The sequence below is a fragment of the Ahaetulla prasina genome, chromosome 5, assembly GCF_028640845.1.
Source record: "Ahaetulla prasina isolate Xishuangbanna chromosome 5, ASM2864084v1, whole genome shotgun sequence".
Taxonomy (NCBI): Eukaryota; Metazoa; Chordata; class Lepidosauria; order Squamata; family Colubridae; genus Ahaetulla; species Ahaetulla prasina.
The window spans coordinates 6,176,124-6,202,043 of record NC_080543.1 but is presented as its reverse complement, the minus strand read 5'-3'; the positions used below and the strand labels follow the sequence as shown (position 1 = coordinate 6,202,043).

The following is a 25,920-nucleotide window of genomic DNA, read 5'->3' as shown; positions in this document are numbered from 1 at the left end:
TTGTCGATTAAAAGGTCGGCAGTTCAGCGGTTCTAATCTCTAGTGCCGCGTAACGGGGTGAGCTCCCGTTACTTGTCCCAGCTTCTGCCAACCTAGCAGTTCAAAAGCACATTAAAAAAATGCAAGTAGAAAAATAGGGACCATCTTTGGTGGGAAGGTAACAGCGTTCCATGCGCCTTTGGCATTGAGTCATGCAGCCCACATGACCACGGAGACGTCTTCAGACAGGGCTGGCTCTTCGGCTTTGAAACGGAGATGAGCACTGCCCCCTAGAGTCAGGAACGACTAGCACATATGTTTACCTTTAGCTTTATAATTATTACAAGCTAGTTTTAGAACTATCCAATTATTAAATCTTCAAAAATTCTACATTTCATTTATTTTTTTCTATTTTAAGAATAAGATTAAGGCCTCCGGCTAAAAACTGGTATACTCGGCGGTAGGATTCAGCCGGTTCGCGCCAGTTCAGTAGAACCAGTTATTAGGCCTGAAAACTGGCTGGGTGACTTTCAGCCAATCACCACTAGATGGTGAGTTCTATTCCTGCCTTAAGCATGCAAGAAACTTGAATGACTTTGGACCAATCACCAGGAGATGGTGAGTTCTAATCCTGCCTTAGGTACGAAAGCTGGTTTGGGATGACTTTGAGCCGATCACCAGGAAATGGAGAATTCTAGTTCTGCCTTAGGCATGTAAGCCAGTCGGGTGACTGGGCCAATTACCAGGAGATGGAGAATTCTAGTCCCGCGTTAGGCATGTAAGCCAGTTGCGTGACTTTGGGCCGATCACCAGGAGATGGAGAATTCTAGTCCCACTTTAGGCTGGTAAGACAATATCATACACTACCGGTCTCAGCTGTGGGTCGACTTCATTAATAGCCCGAGAGATTACCGTATATTCTTTCCTGTCTTCCTTTACAAATTTGTCGTAAAATCTATTGGGAGTAGGGCAGGAAAATCACCGTTTACAGGCATGAGAAAATGATCGCCATTGTCCGTAACTTTGCTCTTTGAAACTCGCTCAATGTCTGAACAGAAAAAGATGCTTTTCCATTTTTTTCACTGTCTTCGTGTTCAAAGTAAAGCAAAAATCTACAAACACAGAGTTGTTAGAGCCCATATTTTATCCTGGCTAGGGATAACCCTAGCTGCCTTCAGTGGAACATTTTTAAGAGGCTACAAAACTTCAACATTTTATTTTATTTATTTATTTGTCACAACAGTATGTATAAGCATAAGCATGAAATAACTATACGATATATAAGCATAAATGTAATCATAAATATGTAATAACTATATGAAATTGGATACAATCAAAGGGAACATTAGGACAGGAACGATAGGCACGTTAGTGCTCTTACAGACCTCTTAGGAATGGGGTGAGGTCAATAGTAGATAGTTTTTGGTTAAAGCTTTGGGGATTTTGGGAAGAGACCACAGAGTCTGGTAGTGTATTCCAAGTATTAACAACTCTGTTACTGAAGTCATATTTTCTGCAATCAAGATTGGAGCGGTTCACATTAAGCTTAAATCTATTGTGTGCTCGTGTATTGTGATTGAAGCTGAAGTAGTCTTCAACAGGAAGGACGTTGTAACAGATGATTCTATGAATTAAACTCAGGTCATGTTGAAGGCAGCGGAGTTCTAAATTTTCTAAACCCAGGATTTCAAATCTGGTGGCCTAAGGTATTTTGTTGTAATCAGAGGACTGGAGAACTCCCCTTGTAAAATATTTCTGGACACGCTCAATTGTATTAATGTCCGAAATGAGGTATGGGTTCCAGACAGGCGAGCTGTATTCAAGAATTGGTCTAGCAAATGTTTTATATGCTCTGGTTAGCAGTGTAATGTTTCTGGAGAAGAAGCTACATACATTGATATTAATTTAATTATCTAATATTATTTGTATATCGGCTCTAGGCAGCATGCAAATCTGATATTTTTGCAAACTTCTTGGAATTCATTCCTCTGGCTGAGAAAATATTATTTTGTGTTTTTTTTACAGGTTGATGCTTGAGGACACCTATCAGTGGTAAGATATATTTCCTAGATATTATTCATCTCTTTCATTAGCTTTGGAAATCTTCTAAGAAAAAGCAAATAAATTCTCAATTCTACCAGAAGCCTACATATATGTTAGTTCAGGGGTCTGCAAACTTGGCTCTTTTAAAACTTGTGGACTTGGACCTCTGGGAGTTGAAGTCCACAAGTCTTAAAAGAGCCAAGTTTACAAACCCCTGTGTAAGTTTATTTTTATTTATTTATTATTTTGATTTTTATACCGCCCTTCTCCCGAAGGACTCTGGGCGGTGTACAGGCAAAAATAAAACAGGCAATACAATGTACAATTTAAAATGCAAATTAAAAAACTTATTTTATAATTAGCCTAAAAAGTTTAAAATATATAATAAACTAAAACCCCATTTAAAATTATTAATAAAAAATTAAAAATCGATAAAATTTAAGCCAGCCCCGCACGAATGAAAAGATGTGTCTTCAGTTCGCGACGGAAGGTCCGAAGGTCAGGTATTTGGCGTAAACCCGGGGGAAGCTCGTTCCAGAGTGTGGGAGCCCCCACAGAGAAGGACCTTCCCCTGGGGGCCGCCAGCCGACATTGCTTGGCGGACGGCACCCTGAGAAGTCCCTCTCTGTGAGAGCGTACGGGTCGGTGGGAGGCATGCGGTAACAGCAGGCGGTCCCGTAAGTACCCAGGCCCTAAGTCAAAATCAAAAATCAAAATAATAAAAATAAATAAAATAAGTTGCCACCAAAATGCCACCAGGTGCCACCAAAATGCCACACAGGAAAAAAAAATTAACCAAGAGACATACACTATCCTTGACTTACAACCATAATTAGACCCTAATTAGTCATGCCAGCCACTAAATGGATCACCACATGACTGCCTGATCTTGCAACCTTCTTTGCAGCAGTTGTTGAGTGTATGCGGCTGTTATAAAGCGAACCACACGGTCGTTAAGCAAATCCATTGTCTACAATTGGTGGAAAATGGAAGTTAAAAAATCCTGATTTCCGTCTAAAACGTAAATTGTGGTCATGTGATCACAGGATTACGGTAAATGCAGGCGGGTTGCCAATTGGCGAAAACGCGAGGACATAACCATGGGTTATGGGAACTGGCTGGTTGGAATTTCGAATCTGGGTCTTAAATAGCCCTTAGCACATTACAACAGTTCGAAGTTACAACGGCATTGAAAAAAGTGAGTTATGACCAATTTTCACACTTAACGACCATTGCAGCATCTCCATGGTCCCCGTGATCATAATTCAGATGCTTGGTTCGTATTTATGACGGTTGGAGCGTCCCGGGGTCACGTGATCCCCCTTTTGCGACCTTCTAACGAGCAAAGTCCATGGGGAAGCCGGATTCACTTAATAACGGTGTCATTAACTTAACAACTGCAGTGATTCACCGAACAACGGCGGCAAGAACGGTTGTAAAATGGGGTAAAAGCTCACAAGAACAGTCTCACTTAGCAATGGAAATTTGGGGCTCCGTTGTGGTCGTAAGCCGAGGACCATCTTGTACTTGTTAACTTTTGCGCGTGAAAAGTTTCAAGTCCTCTTGAAGGTAAAGTTGAAAAGGCGATCTGAGTTTTCCACTGGAGGCATTAAAAAAAAACAACCAAGTCAGAGGACATACACAAAGCCTTCCAAACACCAAATTAAAGATATTTTTACATTTGTCATAGTTCCCCTTTCTTTCCCCCTATCCTTCATTTTTCTCTCCCTCCCCCAACTCTGCTCCATGACATCATTTCCTCTTTTCTTTCCAAATTTACAAAAATCTGCAAAGGCAAAAAAAAAACACAAAAAAACAAAAACAACCCACGCTCAACTCCTCTGAGATAACTCCTCTGCAGGTGATTCTTAAATTCTTCAAGAAGCAGAGAATATGTCAAAGGAGCAAAACTCCAGATAAACAGGTGTAGGATTAGAGAAGAAAGACATAGTACCGCAGAGACCCCTGTAAAACTGGCTGTGGTTGTCAATAATTTTAACTATTTATTTTGTAAATAAAGAGCCTCTTTGGAGTAATGGTTAGGGTGCTAGACTAGAAATCAGGAGACAGGAAATTCTAGTCAGCCCTTAAACATAAAAACTAGTTCAGTTACTTGGGCCGATCACCAGGAGACTGTGAGTTCTAGTTCTGGCTTAGGCATGAAAGCTGGCTGGGTGACTTTGGGCCAATCACCAGGAGACTGTGAGTTCTAGTCCTGTCTCAAGCATGAAAGCCGGCTGGGTGACTTTGGGCCAGTCACCAAGAACTTGGGAGTTCTAGTCCTGTCTCAAGTATGAAAGCCGGCTGGGTGACTTTGGGCCAGTGTCTCCCTCTTAGCCCAAGCCACCTCACAGGGTTGTTGTCATGGGAAAAACAGGAAGAAGGGACATTATATACGTACACTTCCTTGAGTTATTTATCCAAACCGAAAAAGGCAGGATAAAAGTCTAATAAAATATATAAATAAAAAATCATATTGAGAAATTGGAAATGTGGCCTTCCGGATGTCAAAGATGCTGGAAATGCGTGATCTACCTGTTGTGCCAAAGACGATAATTCTTACAAATTAAAAATATACAGCAATATGTGTGATTGTGGTGGAGGTTTTGTGACATATGACAATGCTTTTACCAATCATATTAGAGCAGTATTTTTTCAATCGTGGCAGCTTCAAGATGGGTGGACTTCAACTCCCAGAATTCCCCAGCCAGCAACGCTGGCTGGGGAATTCTGGGAGTTGTAGTGCATCCATCTTGAAGCTGCCATGGTTGTAAAACACTGTATTAAAGTAATATATTCATTAGTAAACCAGTGACTATTGCTAAACATAAAATCTATCTATATATATATAAAAGCGAAATACTACTCATGCATCATCACAAAATCTCCAGAACCGTAAAGCCTACAAACTTAAAATTTGCCACGTATGTTCCTCTTGGCTTCTAGGTGCTCACTAAGAAAGGATTTTTCGAAATGACCATCAGAGCATTAGTATTTCATGTACACAGCATTATATCCACACGCTCTGATGCTAGGGAGCTAGATGTTCTAGTCCCCCTCCCCACCTGAAAAGAACTCTGTTCCAACTGCCAGTTGCCTTATATTAACACGCTCCTTCGCTAAATCGGGCATGGGTGTGACCAGCGCGTGACACAACCGGCCAGTGGGCTGGGACATTCTACTCCCCCTCCCCCTCTGTTCCAAGTGCCTTATATTAATTAACACGCTCTGATGCTATTTACACATTCTACATTAAGTTTCAGGCTTTAAGTGTCAATTTATCAAGCCCGAGCACATCGTTTCGTAGCGAAGCACGGGCGCCCAGATAGTATAAAATATTGCAGATTAATTTTTTTTTCCTGAGTTGGTGTTTTTAGTTTGTCTCCATTCAGGTTTTCTTAGGGTGCTTGTTTGTTTGTTTTTAGTTTAAAATTTCGTTAACTAAGAAAGTTTTAAAAGAATGCCGGGTGCTGCAGCTCTATAGTAAACAGGAAGCTGTGATTGTAGATAATAAGTGATCGATTGGAAAATACGGCCCAAGGCTAAATGATCCCGTTTCCTTGATGTGCAGGTACGTAGAGCTGCGCCAATTTGGATCAACCCCCCACGGAGGTTTCGGCATGGGGTTCGAGCGGTACCTGCAGTGCATCCTGGGAGTTCAGAATATTAAGGACGTCATCCCGTTCCCACGATTTCCCCGTTCGTGCATTTTATAGCTCTTTGTCCCAACTTCTGTTTTCCTTCTCTTGTAAATTCGCGGCGTGCATAAGCGACTCTGTGCAATATTTAAAGAAGGAAAAAAAAAATAAGAGACTTCCTTTTTTTTCCTGTCTCTTTCTTTTTTGTATTTTTCCTTTTTCCACTAAAGAGAAGTTAAAACCTCAGGTTTGAAGCCTGCCCTGCCTGCAAATGTATTTATTCGGGTATATATATTCTATTTTTCTAAAAATGGCCTTTTTAACCTTATGAAACCTGCCTTGGGTGGTGAAGTCCAGTTACACAGGTCATCCTCGAGTTGCGACTATTCCTTTAGTGACCGTTTGAAGCTACAATGGCACTGGAAAAAAATAACAACTTATCTCCGCTCTTCACATGTATGACCAGTGATAGTATTCAGCCGGTTCAGACAGATTTGGCCGAACCGGTAGCAACAAATGCAGGTGGGCCTGCCAACCTGCCCCGGTGCTTGCCGTCCTATTTAGCCACGTTTTCGAGGCCAGGTGCATGCGCAGAAGGCCTTGTCATTCACTTAACAACTGCAATGATTCCTTGAACAACCGTGCCGACAAAGATAGTAAAATCGGGCGTGACTCGCTTAAAATCCACTCCGCTTAGTGACAGAAATTCTAGTCCTCGTTGTGGTTTGCAAATCGAGGACTAGCTAAATTGAATATATCCAAGCTTTCCTCAAGGTCTTCATCTACCAGCTAAGATAATTCGAGCACATGTGAGAGAGCTCAGAACCTGGAAAAGCAAGAAGTTTAATTAAGTTGTAGACTGGATAAAGTGTCAGGATGAAAGCAGCTGCAAAACGGTTAAGTGCTGCCCGCCACTTTGAAATTGTAAAAATTCAAACGCATCTGAGCTTTCGACTCGGTCTTAATCAAGATAAAAATCTCCTTCAAGATGCGTTTTGAGTCTCCGTGACTTCAGAAAGAAAGACTACGTAGCTTTCTTAGCCACAAAGCAAATTTCCCATCACCTTGTTCCAATATGATACTTTGGTTTTTGTTTTTCAACTTTCCACTTTAACTTTGGGATTCCCCTAATTAACATTTCGAATTATATTCTGATTTGGTAAGTTTAAAAAAAAAAAAATGCCAGAAACTGATATACCAGTGATAGTGAGTTCTAGTCCCATTTTAAGCATGAACGCCAGCTGGTGAGTTTGGGCAATTCACTAGGAGACTGTGAGTTCTAGTTCCATTTTAGGCATGAAAGCCGGCTGGGTGACTTCGGGCCCATCACCAGGCGACTGAGTTCTAGTTCCATTTTAGGCATGAAAGCCGTCTGGTGACTTCGGGCCCATCACCAGGCAACTGTGAGTTCTAGTCCTGCCTTAGGTGTGAAGGCCAGCTGGGTGACTTTGGGCCCATCACCAGGCAACTGTGAGTTCTAGTTCCATTTTAGGCATGAAAGCCAACTGGATGACTTCGGGCCCATCAGCAGGCGACTGAGTTCTAGTTCCATTTTAGGCATGAAAGCCGGCTGGGTGACTTTGGGCCCATCACCAGGCGACTGTGAGTTCTAGTTCCATTTTAGGCATGACAGCCGGCTGGGTGACTTCGGGCCCATCACCAGGCGACTGTGAGTTCTAGTTCCATTTTAGGCATGAAAGCTGGCTGAGTGTGTTCGGGCCCGTCACCAGGTGACCGTGAGCCAGTTGGGGGATCTTGGACCCGTCGTTCTACTCAGTCCAAACCGCATCACAGGGTGGTTGTTAAGTGGAAAAAACAGGAGGAAACAGAGTTAGGCATGTTCACTTTAAAATCTGACAATCTAATTCTAATAGATAAAAAGTACTGGCATAATGATTACTTGGGTCAAGAGAATGCAAGAATGGGAATTGTCTGTCCTTGCGGGAGGCTTACTCACTGTGCTTCTGGACACATTAAGTTCTTGACGGTCGTATTTAACCGACTTTTCATTCCGAGTTGTCCCCATGCTTCGTTGCAATAAAACAAAACTAATACGACTCAACAACATTGCCCTGTTAGAAGCAGGGGTGATATGGTCCCGGTTCGGACCAGATCAGCCTTGAAGGCCTCCCTGCAGCCTCCTGGGCCCAAAAACGACCCATTTGGGGGGCAGCGCCACACACCCCTCCCCCAATGCCCCGTTTTGGGCTTAGTCAGCCTCCCTGCGGCCTCCTGGGCCCAAAAACGGGCCATTTGGAGGGGCGCCGCACCCACCACCTATGCCCCGTTTTGGGCCTTGGGCCTAGTAGGCCCCCCTGCAGCCTCCTGGGCCCAAAAACAGGCTATTTGGGGGGCAGCGCCGCAACCCCCCTCCCCCAATGCCCCGTTTTGGGCTTGGCCTCCCTGCGGCCTCCTGAGCCTAAAAACGGGCCACGGGAGGTGCGCTGCCCCCCTGCATTCCCCCCACATATGCACGCGTGTGTCACGCATGCGCCCCCTCTCTCTCCCCCCCGGTGCACCCCAAAAATCAGCTAACCGGCAGGCGGCGCGCACGCATGCACGGTGAAGCTGAGCTGGGCGACGGCTCGTGTGCCCATAACGGCGATAGGATCTCAACTCACGGAGGATAGGTAACCTCGAGTTACAATCCAGCATGCAGTAAATAGAGAGAGTTGCAAAAAAAAAAATTAGAAAAGATTTTGGGAAGAAGCCCAAATCTTAAATGCTTTTTTTTTTCCCCCTCCCAATAATATAAAGCTTCTTTAGGAGGGATTTAAAATTAATGGGATGCTTCTGTGGATTATTGTTCGCAACGGCAATAAAGTGAAATAGACGTGGTGTAAATTGGAAGCAGGCCATTACCGCTGAATTACAGTTACTAGCATACCTCCCCAGTGGATGTAAGGAATGAGGCTAACTGGAAATTTTAGCTCACCAAATCTGGGGTGCAATAGATCAGTGTTTAACAGAATAACAGGGAGGGACCTTGGAGGTCTTCTAGTCCACCCCTCTGTTCAGGCAGGAAACCCTAGGGCAGGCGTCAGCAACCTGTGGCTCTGGAGCCGCATGTGGCTCTTTCACCCCTCTGCTGCGGCTCCCTGTCACTCAAAATATGCTTCACAACCGCAAATGTGCGACACCGGCCGGCACGCGATTTATTGAGCTTTTCAACCCCCGGTAGGCCAACCATGGATAAATCCAAGAAAAGAAAAGTTTCAGAAGAAAACGGAAGGTTTAATTCAACTACATATATGCTAGTTTTGTGGCCGCTCAAGATTAGATTAGATTAATTGGATTTTTATACCGCCCTTCTCCCGAAGGACTCAGGGCGGTTCACAGCCAAAGTAAAAACAACAATTATATACACAATAAACAATAGTTTAAAAAAACTTATTAGATACGGCCAAAATTAAAAGCATTTAAAACCATAAAAACCCCATAAAATTTATATCAAATATTAAAAACTATTAAAAATTTCAAGAAATAAGTCAGGCACCGGAAGGGTTTTGTGGCTCCCGATGTTTTCTTTTCTGTGGGAAACGGGTCCAAATGGCTCTTTTGAGTGTTTAAGGTTGCAGACCCCTGCCCTAGGGTGTTGGCTATTCCTGCCATCTTAGTATCATCTGCAAATTTGAAAAGTTCCCCAAATTTCTTGTTAGTTCTTGGTAAGTTCTCCCCTTGATTAGTTTCCATCCTCCTTGTCCTGCCTTCAAGAGCTTTTGGAGAATTGGGGCAGCCCCTCAAATATTGGAACGCTGCTATCATGTCACCCCCCCCCAGTCCTTAAACTAGACCTTCCCAGTTCCTGCAACCATTCTTTGTATGTTTCAGCCTCCAGCCCCCTAATCATTCTTGTTGCTCTTCTCTGCACTCTTTCTAGAATCTCCACATCCGTTAATGGCGAACCTGTGGTACCCGTGCCACAGGTGGCACGCAGATCCCTCTCTGCGGCCACGCCAGCTATCGCCCCAGCCCAGCTCCACCGCACATGCGCGCAAGCCTCCCGCTGGCCAGCTGGTCTTCGGGTCTCTGCCCTGCATGCAGAGTGGGGTGGGGTGGATGCGGGGGACGCATCTGTACATGCGCATAAGCACGGGGGACGCAAGGGTGCATGCGCAGGTGGTGCAGAAAGCTTTTCATGCCTGAAACAGGGCGCCGGGGGGGGTGTCTTGCGTGCTCCCTGTGCCCCGTTTTGACTTCCAGCTTGGTGCAGGAAAATTTCCAGGCCCAAAACGGGGCATGCCCCCCCACACACACCCAATTTTGGGTCTGGAAAGTCACCTCCACCAACCTGGAAGCCAAAATGGGGTGCAGGAGGGGCCGGGGTACATGCATTGCATTTTGGAGGTTCGGCCACACATAGTTTTAAATTGGGGTTTTGAATTAGGGGTTTTAAACGGGGTTTAAATTGTATTTAAAAAAAATTTTTAAGGCCATTAATCGAATCAGTTTTTTATATTATTTTTAATTTGTATTATATGTATTTTGTTTTTATTGGCTGTGAACCGCCCTGAGTCCTTCGGGAGAAGGGCAGTATACAAATATAATAAATAAATAAATAAATAAATGCGTGCATTCTCGTCCGCTTTGGGCACTCAGCACCAAAAAGATTAACCATCACTGCTCCACACCCTATATCGTTGGGACCACAACTGGATGCCGTATTCCAAATGTGGCCTTAGGTAAAGGTAAAGGTTCCCCTCGCACATACGTGCTAGTCGTTCCCGACTCTAGGGGGCGCTGCGCATCTCCGTTACAAAGCCGAAGAGCCAGCGCTGTCCGAAGACACCTCCGTGGTCATGTGGCCGGCATGACTCAATGCCAAAGGCTCACGGAACGCTGTTACCTTCCCACCAAAGGTGGTCCCTATTTTTTCTACTTGCATTTTTTACCTGCTTTCGAATTGCTAGGTTGGCAGAAGCCGGGACAAGTCACAGGAGCTCACCCCGTTACACGGCAGCACTAGGGATTCGAACCGCCGAGCTGCCGACCTTTCAATCGATAAGCTCAACGTCCTAGCCCCTGAGCCACCGTGTCCCATAATGTGGCCTTATAAAGTGGTATTAACCCTTCATGTGATCCTGATTCTATCCCTCTGTTTATGCTGCCTACGTCTTGCATTGAGACGTCTCCGGCTGGCCATTTTAAGACACGTGGACTTCGACTCCCAGAATTCCCGGGCAGCAAGGAGAATTCTGGGTCGATTGGTGATCGCCTGACCCCAGGGTGTTGCTGGCATCAGAAATAAACGCCGATTGCCAAACATCTGAAGGTCCCTTCCAGCCCTACTATTTTCTATGATGATCTTAGACTCCTTGGGTGCAAGGAAGCTACGCCCTCCCTGTGCACGAAAATTTCCCTGCAATTCTCTCCTAAATACAGATAGTCCTTGACTTAACAACTATTCATTTAGTGACCGTTCAAAGTTACAACAGCACCGAAAAAGTGACTTATTTTTTTTTATAAAAGTTTTTTTTATATTTTTTAAAGACAAACATACCGTACGTTTTTTCTGAATAGAGTATTGACCGAGTCAAAATACATACAGCTTGTTTTCCCCAAATTTAATTTCTGTAATTCGATTTCTGCCATTTATATTCCTTTCCTACTTCCTTTTTCATCTCTATTTTATGTTTAACATATAATCATTATTACCATCCGCGCTGACCTTCTAATCTTAATCTTCTTTCATTTCAGTCTTTCGTTTCGCCCTCTCACATATATTTTCCAATAATCCTTTATTCTATTGAAACTCTTTAAATCAAAGGCAATCATTTTAATATTTCACACTTATTTCTTAAGTGACTTATGACCAGCGGTGGGTTTCTCTCTCTCTTTTTTAATTTGAATTTATATCCCGCCCTTCTCCGAAGACTCAGGGCGGCTTGCACTATGTTAAGCAATAGTCTTCATCCATTTGTATATTATATACAAAGTCAACTTATTGCCCCCAACAATCTGGGTCCTCATTTTACCTACCTTATAAAGGATGGAAGGCTGAGTCAACCTTGGGCCTGGTGGGACTTGAACTTGCAGTAATTGCAAGCAGCTGCTGTTAATAACGGACTGCATTAGTCTGCTGAGCCACCAGAGGCCCCTTTATGGTACTACTAGTTTGCCCCGCTCTCACGTGCTTGCTTTGTGTGCACACATGTCTGGTTCGCATGCGCCCACCTTTTGCACATGCGCTCGGCCTCAAAAACATGCCTAAATAGATCGGGGGACGGGCCCACCCACGATTTCCGCAGGCGGTTTGGGTGGACTGGTTTGAACCTGCTAAATACCACCTCTGCTTATGACCGTTTTTCACACTTACGACCTCTGTAGCAACCCTGTGGTCACATGATCAAAATTCGGATGTTTGGCAACTAGCTCGTTTATTTAGACGGTTGTAATGTCACGTGAGGGGACGCGGTGGCTCAGGGGCTAGGACGTTGAGCTTGTCGATCGAAAGGTCAGCAGCTCGGCGGTTCGAATCCCTAGTACTGCCATGTAATGGAGTGAGCTCCCGTTACTTTTCCCAGCTTCTACCAACCTAGCAGTTTCGAAAGCACATAAAAATGCAAGTAGAAAAAATAGGGGCCGCCTTTGGTGGGAAGGTAACAGCGTTCTGTGCGCCTTTGGCGCTGAGTCATGCCGATCACATGATCACGGAGACGTCTTCGGACAGCGCTGGCTCTTCGGCTTTGAAACGGAGATGAGCACCGCCCCCTAGAGTCAGAAACAGCTAGCACGTATGTGCGAGGGGAATCTTTACTTTTACCTTTAATGTCACGTGATCAGATTTTGGTGACCTTCTGACCAGCCAGATTCACTTAACAACCGTGTGACTGGCTTCACAACCGAAGGGATCGGTTTAACAACGGTGGCAAGAAAGGTGATAATACGGGGCCAAAAAACCCACAGAACAATCGTTTCACTTAAGCAAACGTAAATTTTGCGCTCGATTGCGGTCGTAGGCAATAATATTTGGGGAAGAAGGAGCTGTGGGAAAAATTTCTCTGCCCAACACCGAATTGTTTCCCGGCTCACACCGATACCGAAAGGGCGACATCATCTCATGATGCCATTGTGGGTGGGGGGGTTGACTCAGAGGAATGACACAACCCCGGTGAGCAGATCAGGACTTATTTTTCTTCTCAGCCAGCGTAGACATGAAGGAATTCTCTTGAGTGGTTGCTTCACCGTCTTCGCTTCCTGGTTTGCACCGGGTGATATTTTGCTGATTTTGCATGAAGGAGGAAATTTTGGCAATTCTCTTTCGCACAGGAGCGTGTGGAGGGAGGAAAACCTTCCTGGCTTTTTTGTGTAACCTGGCAATGCCTGTAAACATCGGCGTAACCCGCTCCATTCATTCCCTTCCCCGAGGAGGAAAAAATGCTAATAAGATTGCTGTCAGTTTCCAAGGCGTGTTTCTTTTTGCTTTCCTTACGAGAGAAGAAGAAATTAGGGTGTGTGCATGTGCGAACGAGGCCGGGATTCCCAATTTCATGCAAAAAAAAAAAAAAGACGGTTTACAAATCTGATATTTCACTCCCCGCATTTTCCCACAAGAGCGTAACAGGGAACTGGGGCAACCAAGGAGGACTAGACTCTTGATCTCTTCACTTCTGATCCAGCATCTTCTCCAGCCCGGTTTGTGGACTGAGAGGCAGAGACTGACGCAAAGTCCCCCCAAAGACATTTGTCCGTCCGTCCGTCCACCATCCATCTATTGTCCTCGTGGACGATCGTTTAGACATGAGCCAGCCGTGTGCGGCAGCAGCCAAAAAAGCAAATACAATCCTTGGTTGTATAAACAGAGGCATAAAATCAAAATCGCGTGAAGCCTTAGTACCGCTTTATAAAGTAAGGCCACACCTGGAGTAATGTGTCCAGTTTTGCCCATCAAATTACAATAAAAATGTTGAGACTTTGGAAAAAGGGCAGAGAAGAGCAACTAAGATGATTAAAGGTCTGAAGACTAAAACATATGAAAAACGGTTGCAGGATTTAGGTTTGGCTAGTCTAGAGAAAAGAAGAAGTCGGGGTGACATGATAGCAGTATTACCGTATTCGAGGAGCTGCCTCTAACAAGAAGGGGTCAATTTATTTACCAAAGCACCTGAAGGCAGGACAAGAAACAACGGATGGAAACCAATCAAGGAGAGAAGCAATTTGTCTTGGTGCATATGCTCTCAGTGTACATAAAAGAAAAGATACCTTCATCAAGGTACAACATTTACAACACAATTGATGATCAATATATCAATATAAATCAGAGAATTTAAGAAAAGTCTGGACATCCACCTGTCTGAAATGGTATGGAGTCTCCTGCTTGAGCAGGGGGTTGGACTAGAAGACCTCAAAGGTCCCTGCCAGCTCTATTCTGATTATTAATTATCTGTCTTTCTTAACAACGTAAATGTTGGGCTACAATACGTTCTTAGGTCACGGACCTATATGCTTGCTTTTGAGTGCAAAATTTCTTTTCTGTAGCCCTACAAATAAAACTTGCTGGCCAGGATGGAAATTTTCTTAAATAAGTGTAAAGAAAAGTGGCGGGCAATTCAATCATTATAACTTAATAATTCAAAATGGTTATTTATTGATAAGGTGGTGCAAGATTTTAGCACTGATGCTTAAAATTGGAAGGGTTTTAGGTAAGAGATGAGCTGTATGGATAGTCTTTGACTTGTGCCTACAACTGAACCCAAAATTTCTATTTCTAAGCAAGAACGGTTGTTAAGTGAGGTTTGCCCTGTTTTACGACCTCCTTGCCACGGTTGTTAAGTGAATCTGGTTTCCCCACTGACTTTGCTTGTGACAAGCATGCAAAAGGTGATCACATGACCCTGGAGACTGCAACTGACATAAATACATGCCAGTTGCCAAGCATTTGAATTGTGATCACGTGACCCTGCAGATGCTGCAACGCAACGGTCCTAAGTGTGAAAAATGGTCGTAAGTCACTTTTGTCAGTGCCCTTCTGACTTCGAACATTCAGTATAAATGAACGTGATTCGAGGACTACCTGTATGTAGCCTGCGGCTATCTAGATCGCCACTAGAGGGCAGCAAAAAGGTGAGTCGCTTCCGTAGTTCTTTGCTGCTCTCTAGTGGCTATGTAGAATGTTGCAGGCACTATGGAAGAATGAATTGTTTTTCCAACTAATCCAGCAGTTTTTTCTAAGGAAGCTGGCCTGTGGGATAATTCCATCACCTTTATGACCTGGAAGTATGAGGCCCAGAGAAGGAAACAAGAGGTTCAGAAAAATATGTGTCACCTCGAAGAACGGGAGCCGTGGCTGCCAAATCTTCTCCAGAGTTTTTTCTCGGGGTACGAGGTTTTCAGGCTACAGAAAAGGAACGCGATTCTATCACGTTACCTGTGCTTTATTTAATTTCAACTTAAGTGACATTGAATTGGGGGTTGAGGCCTGGTCCTTCCAACTTTTTAAGATTGGAGTCATCAGCCATGGATTCTAGTACAGGTAGCCCTCGACTTGCAACTCTTCATTTAGTGACCGTTCAGAGTTACAACAGCACTGGAAAAAGGATATATAACACTCACCCAGAATCCCCCAGCCAGCAGGCTTCAAGATGTGTGGACTTCAACTCCCAGAATCCCCTAGCCGGCATGCTTTAAGATGCGTGGACTTCAACTCCCAGAATTCTCCAGCCAGCAGGCTTCAAGATGCGTGGACTTTAACTCCCAGAATCCCCTAGCCGGCATGCTTCAAGATGCGTGGACTTCAAACTCCTCTATTAGTTAGACCAGTGTACCTCAACCTAGGCCACTTGAAGAGAGCTGGACTTCAACTCCCAGAATCCCCTACCTGGCATGCTTCAAGATGCGTGGACTTCAACTCCCAGAATTCCAAAGCTGGCATGCTTCAAGATGCGTGGACTTCAACTGACCTTCAGACCTTTCGCCGTGAATTGAAAATGCACTTGTTTATCCAAGCGGGACTGGCTTAATTTTTTAATTTTTTGGAATTTTAATAATTTTAATTGGGGTATTTTAATTATGGGTCAAATTTGACGGTTTTAAATTTCTCGGCCACTAATATAATATGTTATTTTAATTGTTGTTTTAATATTGTATATTGTATTGTTTTAAATCTGGCTGTACACCGCCCTGAGTCCTTCGGGAGAAGGGCGGTATAAAAATCTAAATAATAAATAAATAAATAAATAAATAAACTCCCAGAATTCCAAAGCTGGCATGCTTCAAGATGTGTGGAGCAAAGCTGGCTGAGGAACTCTGGGAGTTGAAGTCCGCAAGTCTTAAAAGAGCCAGGTTTGCAGAACCCCTGACCTAGGCCACGTGAAGAGAGGTGAACTTCAACTCCCAGAATCCCCCAGCTAGCATACTTCAAGATGCTTGGCTGGCTGGGGAATTCTGGGGAGTTGAAGTTCATCCCTCTTCAAGTAGCCGCGGTTTGACCACCTTTTGAGTTAGAACTTTTCATAAGCCGCTCAAACTGGGCAGGGATGCCCCAGCGATACACGCAGAGCCCCGACTGCATGACCAACGGTCTTGGTTGCTTGTGTGATTTCTTGACAATGAAGAAATTCTGCGGTTGACATCAGGAAGTGACAGTGTCAGAAGCTGGCGGTAAGGGAAAACGTTTGAACTTCCTCCGCAGACGCCATGGGTGGCTGGCTGTGTAGTGGGAAAACAATTGAGAGTTTCATCCAAATATTGGCCCTTGCGTCCAGCCGTCGCCAACTAGTAATCCTCGACTTACGGCCACAATTGTTGTGAAGCAAGGCAGCGGTTGAATGGGGAATTTTGCCCCATTTTACCAGCTTTCTGGCCACCGCGTGGCTAAGCGAATCGTAGCAGCCGTTAAGTTAGTCACACGGTTGTTAAGTGAATCTGGTTTCCCCATTGATTTGGCTTGTCAGAAGGTCGTAAAATGGGGATCACGTGACCCCCCCCCAGGACTTACTGCGACCGTCGTAAATGTGAGTCGGCAGCCAAGCATCTGAATTTTGACCACATGATCATGGAGACGCTGCAACGGTCATTAAATGAGAGAAAAGTCACTTTTTTTTCAGCACTGTGGTAACTTTGAATGGGCACTAAACAAATGGCCGTAAGTCAAAGACCACCTGACACACATCCAACAAATCGGTTGAAAAGAAACAAAGGGAAAATTAAGAAATGAAATAAATGGAGGGGAAAAGTCCTTTACCAACTGAAAGCCAGCCAATTTGGCCGAGTGGTTAAGGTGCTAACCTAGAAACTAAAAGAAGGCGAGTTAGAGTCCTGCCTTAGGCATGAAATATGGCTGGGTGTCTTTGGGCCAGTCACCAGGACACGGTGAGTTCTAGTTCCGCCTTAGATAGGAAAGCTGGCTGGGAGACTTTGGGCCAATCACCAGGAGACAGTGAGTTCTAGTTCCGCCTTAGGCATGAAATATGGCTGGGTGACTTTGGGCCAATCACCAGGACACGGTGAGTTCTAGTTCCGCCTTAGATAGGAAAGCTGGCTGGGAGACTTTGGGCCAATCACCAGGAGACAGTGAGTTCTAGTTCCGCCTTAGGCATGAAATATGGCTGGGTGTCTTTGGGCCAGTCACCAGGACACGGTGAGTTCTAGTTCCGTCTTAGATAGGAAAGCTGGCTGGGAGACTTTGGGCCAATCACCAGGAGACAGTGAGTTCTAGTTCCGACTTAGGCATGAAATATGGCTGGGTGACTTTGGGCCAATCACCAGGAGATGGTGAATTCTAGTTCCGCCTTAGATAGGAAAGCTGGCTGGGAGACTTTGGGCCAATCACCAGGACACAGTGAGTTCTAGTTCCGCCTTAGGCATGAAATATGGCTGGGTGACTTTGGGCCAATCACCAGGACACGGTGAGTTCTAGTTCTGCCTTAGGCATGAAATATGGCTGGGAGACTTTGGGCCAATCACCAGGAGATGGGGAATTCTAGTTCCGCCTTAGGCATGAAATATAGCTAGGTGATTTTGGGCCAATCACCAGGAATAGTGAGTTCTAGTTCCCCCTTAGGCACGAAATCTGTTTAGATGACTTTGGATCAATCATCAGGACATGGTGAGTTCTAGTTCTGCCTTAGGCATGAAATATGGCTGGGTGATTTTGGGCCAAACACCAGGAGATGGTGAGTTCTAGTTCCACCTTAGGCACGAAAGCCAACTGGGTGAGTTTGGAGAAGGAAGGAGGAGAGGAGGGGAAGGAGAGGAGAAGGAGGTGAAGAGGGAAGATGAGGAAAGAGAAGGAGGAAAGAAGAGAAGAGAAGGAAGAATAAAAAGAGATAAAGAAGAGGAGGAGGAGGGATGTGGGGGTTGTCACGTACTTAAATGGGTTTAAATAGATCCCATCTGAATGGAATGGACTCTTTCTGATTCTGCTTGCTTTGAGGGATCAGCCCAAATCCATAACATTGCTTGTCCCTAAATCAGGGCACGATTTTGGAGCCAAAATGTCAGTCAGCTAGCAGGGCCAGCTCTGGTTACTGGTTGAAATGGGACTAGACTGGAGGCTAAAACATGCGATGAATGGTAGCAAGAACTGGGCCTGGCTAGTCTACTGAAGAGAAGGACCAGGGGAGACAGGATAGCATCTTTCAATATTTGAGGGGCTGCCACAGAGAGGAGTTGGGGGTCAAGCTGTTTTTCAAAGGCCAGACAAGGAATAACATGGAAACTGACCAAGGAGAGAGATTCAACCTAGAAATAAGGAGAAATTTCCTGACGGTGAGAACAATCAACCCATGGAACAGAAGTTGCCTTCAGAAGTTGTGGGAGCTTCACCCCTGGAGGCTTTCAAGAAGAGACTGGAGACTGCCATCTGTCAGAAATGGTGTAGGGTCTCCTGCTTGGGCCAGGGGGTTGGACTAGATGACCGACCAGGTCCCTTCCAATTCTTAATCTGTAAAGCACCAGAAAAAAATTGGGAGAGAAGCGAGTGGGTTTTGCTTTTCGTTTCATTGGCATCCAACAAGACGGCTGCTGCAGCTCCGTTTCCTGTTTTAGGCACCGGATCCTGATCGGTTTAAGTGTAGGCACCTTATCTGCTTGAAAAGTGCCATTTTGGGACCCAGGCAGCTCTTCTCAAGTTTCACTGCGGATTTTAATTGCCGTAGATTTTGGTGGTGGTGGTGTTGTTGTTGTTTTTTAAAAAAAGACATTTATGCATAAGGGCATTTGGGCCAATCACGCAGGTTTTTTTCTGCAGCCTGGAGAGAAATGATTTTAGGTTGCTTAAGACATCAGTGGGCGGCCCTTCCTCCCAATTTAAAATGGGATTCCAGACCCTTCCTTCCCCTGCCCCCACCCCACCCCCAGGCCATTTGCTCCCTGAATTCTCCCATAAAATGAGCAACCATAAGGCTGCGCAGGTGAGGATATTTTGCTGATGAGCCCACCCACTTGGCGTCTGCAAGGCTGTGTGTGGCTCAGAGGTGGCCCCTTTTCTGTTACCCTTTGTCCCCCTCCCTTCCAATACTGTCTGTCTATTTTATCTATCTATTTAAACTATCTGTCTGCCTAGCTATCATTTCTCCTGTGTTCTTCTGCTCTTTTTATTCTCTCATCCAGCCATTCTCTCTATTGTCTGTCTGTCTCTCATCTCTATATCTATCTTTCTAATCTATCTATAATCTATTAACTATCTCTCTAGCATCTATCCATCCATCCATCATCTTAACTGCCATCTATCTCTAACTCAATCATCCATACAAATCCATCCATCTATCTATCTATCTATCTATCTATCTATCTATCTATCTATCTATCTATCTATCTATCTATCTATCATCTCTGTCTGTCTGTCCATCATCTATCTGTCCATCATCTATCTATCTATCTATTCATCCATCCATCCACCATCTTATTATCTATATCTTCTATAATGTATTAACTATCTATCAACTATCATCTCTATCATCCATCCATATCCATCTATCCATTCATCCATCCACCATCTTATTATCTATATTATCTATAATCTATTAACTATCATCTATCTCTTAACTATCATCCATCCAAATCCATCCATCCATCTATCCATCCATCCATTCATCCATCCATCTATCCATCATCTTATTATCTATATCATCTATAATCTATAAACTATCTATCATCTATCTCTAACTCTCTATCATCCATCCAAATCTATCCATCCATCTATCTATCTATCTATCTATCTATCTATCTATCTATCTATCTATCTATCTATCTATCATATATACAGTGTGAATATGCATGTTTATAATAACTCAAGATGGCAAACATTCCACACACCTTCCTCCTCCTATTTTCCCCAAAACAACAACCCTGTGAGGTGGGCTGGGCTGAGGATTCTAGAATCAAGAGTTGAGATAGGGCAGAAAGAATGGGCTCAAAGTGAGTCCTTTGATTTTCACTTCTTCCTGGCAATAGGAATCCACCCATCCATCCTCCCTCGATGACAGCAATTTTTAATGGAACTAGTAATTCGGGGGAGGTTTCCATTTTACTTTTTTTTTCTCTTCCCCGAAACCCCAAAGACTCCGGATTAACGCCCCCACCCACCCAAGGTATGGAATTCATCCTAAGGCCCCCCTTCCTCCCTCCCCCCAAGTTTGCAACCCTCCACTTAAGCGAATCCCAAAGTGCCCCCTAAACCCCTCTTGGCACCCACACACGTGTAGAATCTTGCAAATGTCAATCTCTCTCTCTCCCTCCCTCTCTCCCTCCCTCTCTCTTTCTCACATTCTGTCTCTCTCTCTTTCTCTTTCTGTTTCTCTTTCATTCTCTCTGTCTCTGATTCTCTCTCTGTCTCTCTTTCTCTACCTCTCTCTTTCTGTTTCTCTCTTTATCTGTTTCTCTCTTTATCTCTCTCTCTTTATCTCTCTCTTTCTCTGCCTCTCTCTTTCTGTTTCTCTCTTTATCTGTTTCTCTCTTTCTCTCTCTCTCTGATTCTCTCTCTCTTTCTCTGCCTCTCTTTCTGTTTTCTCTTTATCTGTTTCTCTCTTTATCTGTCTCTCTGATTCTCTCTCTCTTTCTCTGCCTCTTTCTCTTTCTCTCTTTCTCTCTCTCTATCTCTCTCTCTTTCTCTGCCTCTCTTTCTCTTTCTCTCTTTATCTGTTTCTCTCTTTCTTTCTCTCTCTTTCTCTCTCTCTCCATCCCAGTAGGTCGTGTGAACCCGGGCCGCGCTTGATTCCCAAAGGGAATACCGCTTGAGCCAAGTCCAGTGGGTGGGTCGGTGGGTGGGAAGGCTCCGGATTCCGCGTGGGGAGGGGGGGATGATGATGATGATGATGGAGAGAGAGAGGGGGCAGGCGAAGGAGCGCATCTCCCCCCCTCCCCTCCCCTCCCCTCCCCACCGGGAGAAGAGCCGGCGGCCAAGCCAGCTTCGCCTCCTCTTTGCAAGTCAGCGGGGAGGCGTGGTGTGGCCGGGCGGGCGGGCGGGCGGGGTGGCGCGTCTTGCTTCCCGGGGAAGTGCGAGTCGGCGGAGCGATCCGGCCGGAGGGGAGGACGAGCAGGAGCGGCAGCAGAAGCAGCTGGAGGAGGAGGAGGAGGAGAAGCCCGGAGGAGCATGGAGGCGGCGCCCGGGCAAAGCCAACGGCCGGCCGGGCAAAAACGATGGAGAGAGCCCTTGGTCGCTTAGCTTCCTCCCGGCGGTGCCCATCTTCCCGGCCGGGCTCGGATGCGGCTCCGACCGGCCGGCCGATCCCGGAGCATCCAGCCCCTCCAGGATGAGCAGCAGCGCCGGCGGAGGCGGCGGAGGCAGCGGCACAGGCGGAGGCAGCGGCGAAGTGGTTTGCTCCGGCTGGCTCCGCAAATCGCCGCCGGAGAAGAAGTTAAGGCGATACGTAAGTGCCGGGGTCTCGGTTGACAAGCCGGGCGTTGGGAGGGTGGGGGGTGAGGGGCAGTTTCCATTAGGGAGGGTCTTTTGCGAGCCCCCCTCCCCTCCTCTCCCCTCTTCCCTTTCCCCTTCTTCCCCCTCATCCCTCTCCCTCTCCCCTCTCCCTTCTCCTCCTCCTCCTCCTCCTCCCTTCTCCCCCTCCTCCTCCCCCTCTCCTCTCCCCTCTCCCCTCTCCCTTCTCCTCCCTCCTCTCCTCCCCCTCCTCCTTCCCTCCCTCCCCCTCTCCCTTCTCCCCCTCCTCCCCTCATCTCTCCTCCTCCTCCTCCTCCCCCTCCTCTCCTCCCTCCTCCTCCCCTCCATTGACCGGCCGGGACTTTTCAAGGCAACCCGGCGGGGATCGGGGGAAGAGAAGGGAAGGGAAGGGCTGGCGGGGGGGCTTCCCTAGATCTGACCCCTCCCTCCTTCCCTCCCTCCCTTCCCCGGCTCTTTCTTAAGCTTGATCCTGGATCCCCGCCGGGGAGGCTGGAAGTCAAGGGCGGCCAAAGCCCGGCAGCCGCTCCCCTTCGCTCGGATGGACCCTCGCCCCCTGCGACCCTTCTTCCTTTCCTTCCTCTCCCCGGTCCCCGGAAAAGGGCTCCGGCGGGGTTGGGGGGCCAAGGGAGCAGGTGCATCCCCCCCCCCAGCCCACCCCAGCGCATCCTGCTGCCCTTCCAGGCGGAGGCTTCCCCGGCGCCCCGCTACCACAATCGGGGTTCCCGGGCGGGGAGGGCCTCCCCCCCCCCGGCTTTCCGCCGGACCTGGCTTTGCTTCCCGGCTGGAAAGAGGCGCGGCATCCCGAGAAGCAAGCCAAGCGGCCCCGGGGTTGTTGCTATCCGGTGCAGCTGGGCTGGCCGCGCTCCTTCCTCCGGGCCAGCTGGGGAAGGGGCGGCCACCGTGTCCCCCCTCCATCCCCGCCTTCCCGGGCCGACTCCGGCGTTGCAGCCGGGCAGCAGGGTGGAGCCGCTGGTGGGGCGTCGGGCAGATGACCGCCGCCGCGTCCTGGGCGGAGCGGGGCTCTCCCCTTCCCGGGGCGGGGGTGAGCCGGGCGGCGGCGGCGGCTGCTACAGGTGGCAGAGGCGTTGTTGTTGTTTGGGTTGGGGTGCTTGGCTTTGCCTTGCGGCAGCCCGCCCCCTAGCGGAGACGGTGGGTAACGCGGTCGCTCCGCTCCTCCTCTCCTCCCCCGCTAAGGCAGCCTTTCCGGAGACCGGGATCGGGTTTCTAGAATCGACCGACCTGGATCGCGTTCCCAGGGTCGCGACCTGGATCCCTTTCCCACGACTGAGACCACCTGGATGGGGGGTTCCCAGGATCGCGACCTGGATCGGGTTCCAACGACCTCGACCTGGATCGCGTTCCCAGGATCGCGACCTGGATCGCTTTCCCACGACCTGGATCGGGTTTCTAGAATCGCGACCTGGATCGCGTTCCCAGGGTCGCGACCTGGATCCCTTTCCCACGACTGAGACCTGGATCCCTTTCCCACGACTGAGACCTGGATGGGGGGTTCCCAGGATCGCGACCTGGATCGGGTTCCAACGACCGCGACCTGGATCGCGTTCCCAGGATCGCGACCTGGGTCGCTTTCCCACGACCGCGACCTGGATCGCTTTACTGCGACCTGAATCGGGTTCCTAGAATCGCGACCTGGATCGGGTTCCAACGACCGCGACCTGGATCGCGTTCCCAGGATCCCGACCTGGATCACTTTCCCACGACTGAGACCTGGATGGGGTCCTCAGGATCGCGACCTGGATCACTTTCCCACGACAAAGACCTGCATGGGATTCCCAGGATCTCGACCTGGATCACATTTTCTCACGATTGAGACCTGGATGGGGTTTCCCACGACCGCGCGGGTCATCCGGGCTAGAGCCGCCCCGTTGCCATCGCGCTCCGGGCTTAGTTGAGTTGAGCTCGCTGCTGCTGCCGCCGTTGGATCGGAGTAGCGGGTAGGGTGCAAACGGGGCTTAACTGGCTAACCAGGTTGGGCTTGTTGTGCACCTGCGGTGGGGCGAGGCCCTGGGGCGGAACGCGCGTTGGAGTCGCCGCCTGATTTATGGCTCTTTCTCCCTCCGTGTTTTCCAGCCGGTTGCCGGCTGAAGTTATTCTTTAACCGCCGAGTTTGCTCGCCTGGCATGAAAAGGAACCTGGCTTCGCTTCGGAGGCGGTTGGGCTGCGTTTTGCAGGCTCCCAGGCATGAGCTCCGACTTATATCGCGCTTCACGATGCTTTTATAGCCCCTCCAAGCGATTCATAGAGTCAGCCTCTTGCCCCCCCAACAATCTGGCTCCTCGTTTTACCCACCTCGGAAAGATGGAGGCCTGAGTCAACCTTCAGCCCGTCAGGATCGAACTCCTGGCAGGGAGCAGTGAATTACTGCATTCTAACCACTGTGCCATCTTCCTTCCTTCCTTCCTTCCTTTTATCCTTCCATCTTCCTTCCTTCTTTTTATCCTTTCGTCTTCTTTCCTTCCTTCCTCTCTTCCCCTTCCTTCTTTCCTTCCTTCCATCTTCCTCCCTTCCTTTTCTCCTTCCATCTTCCTCCCTTCCTCTCTTTCCCTTCCTTCCTTCCTTTTATCCTTCCATCTTCCTCCCTCCCTCCCTCCTTTGTTTTTATCCTTTCATCTTCTTTCCTCCCTCCCTCTCTTCTCCTTCCTTCCTTCCATCTTCCTCCCTTCCTTTTATCCTTCCATCTTCCTCCCTTCCTCTCTTTCCCTTCCTTCCTTCCTTTTATCCTTCCATCTTCCTCCCTCCCTCCCTCCCTTCCCAATAGCACTTAAACTTATATACTGCTTCACAGTGGTTGTCTAGAAGACCTCCAAGGTCCGTTTCGACACGGTTATTCCGTTATTCTGCCCTGGAAGGGTTTTGTCCCTCTGGATAGGCAGCTGCGATTAGAACTCCTTTTGCCTCCATCATGTTTCCTCCTCTGTTGCTGTAACTCATAAAACGACATCCATAAAATTCTCCATAAATTTGCTGTGGGCTCAAAAAAAGGAGTGACAAAAAATGACGCCTCTTTGGAGTTGAGCCCAGAAACAAAACCTTCTGGTTTGCTTGACAAGAGAGAAGTGATTTCTCATGATGGGGAATTGTTTTTTTCCAAGTTTCCAGTCTAGTCTACAACTCTGGCATTTCCTGGTGGTCTCCTTTCTGCTGAGGCAGGTCCCTTCTCTTTCAATGTGGCATCAACTGGACCATCCCCCCAATTCAACTTGGGCTGTTGTTTTTTTCCAGAGTATGCATGGGAACAGGTTTTTGTCCAGGTATACAGGTATTCAGGGAGGGACGTGGTGGCTCAAGGGGCTAAGATGCTGAGCTTGTCGATCGAAAGGTCGGCAGTTCAGCGGTTCGAATCCCTAGTGCTGCCGCGTAACGGGGTGAGCTCCCGTTACTTGTCCTAGCTTCTGCCAACTTAGCAGTTCGAAAGCAGGTAAAAAATGCAAGTAGAAAAATAGGGACCACCTTTGGTGGGAAGGTCACAGCGTTCCATGCGCCTTTGGCGTTGAGTCATGCCGGCCACATGACCACGGAGACGTCTTCGGACAGCGCTGGCTCTTCGGCTTTGAAACGGAGATGAGCACCGCCCCCTAGAGTCGGCAACGACTAGCACGTATGTGCGAGGGGAACCTTTATCTTACAGGTATTCAGAACCAACTTTAGGTGAATAACTTTCCCGTGCAGGTCTATTCACACAAAAACGCCCCCCCCACACACACACACAATTGTATTCAGAGGGAACCTGCACAGATTTTTGCAGCGTAAATGAGGTATTATGAATCAGCAAACTCTTGACTACTATGGTCTGGCCAGATTCTCTTGCCAGGAGTGAAGTGATAGATGTGGCTTGGCCACAATTAGTCAAAACGCATCGGCATCGGAAACTGTGCGTTCTTAATACCCGGAAAAGCCAGATCGGATCCTTGTGGGGGGGCCTCTAAAATATCCCAGCCCCATTAAAATGATATTTGAAGTAAGAACAGGTTGGAAGGTCACAACACTTCCTCGCGATGAAATGAGGAGATCGGTTCATTGAAAGGAAGAAGGAAAATATTTTCAATTCCCACTGTGAGAATCTCCTTCAGAAGGGGATATTTGTAGCTCAGAGCTGAACTGTGGGAGTCCTTGGCGTTCTCTGAATTTGGGTGTTTTCTGGTAGATGTTTCAGGACCCAACTAGGTAACAACATCAGTAGCAGAAGACAGTGAGGTTTGTGGAGAGGAGGAGGAGGAGGAGGAAGGCTGTGGGGTCCTTGGTGCTCTGTGAGCTTGGTTATTTTTTGCAGACGTTTCATGATCCAGCTAGGTAACATCATCAGTGCTACAAGGGAGGGGGCTTTGTGGAGAGGAGGAGGAGGAGGAGGAGGAAGAGGAGGAGGAGGAGGAGGAGGAGGAGGAGGAAGGCTGCAAGTCCTTGGTG

General features: G+C 47.3%; 2 protein-coding genes across 10 annotated transcripts in view; both read left to right on the top strand.

Annotated features, from left to right (window-relative positions):
* NARS2 (asparaginyl-tRNA synthetase 2, mitochondrial) overlaps window positions 1–5,906 on the top strand; it is a 60,521-nt gene extending 54,615 nt beyond the window's left edge. For 5 of the 6 annotated variants that reach the window (XM_058186880.1, XM_058186881.1, XM_058186882.1 and 2 more), the window contains 2 exons: window positions 2,005–2,031; window positions 5,594–5,906. In XM_058186880.1, coding sequence (XP_058042863.1) covers window positions 2,005–2,031; window positions 5,594–5,738 — 172 coding nt within the window. In that variant the 3' untranslated portion in view covers window positions 5,739–5,906. The remainder of the gene's footprint in view (window positions 1–2,004; window positions 2,032–5,593) is intronic. The other variant, XM_058186884.1, reaches the window with a different exon arrangement.
* Window positions 5,907–20,912: 15,006 nt separating this feature from the next.
* GAB2 (GRB2 associated binding protein 2) overlaps window positions 20,913–25,920 on the top strand; it is a 197,827-nt gene continuing 192,819 nt past the window's right edge. For 3 of the 4 annotated variants that reach the window (XR_009155561.1, XR_009155560.1, XM_058186878.1), the window contains exon 1: window positions 20,913–21,469. Coding sequence is in view for 2 of the 4 variants with exons in the window: in XM_058186878.1 (XP_058042861.1) it covers window positions 20,915–21,469 (555 nt within the window). In the remaining 2 variants the exon portion in view is untranslated. The remainder of the gene's footprint in view (window positions 21,470–25,920) is intronic. The other variant, XM_058186879.1, reaches the window with a different exon arrangement.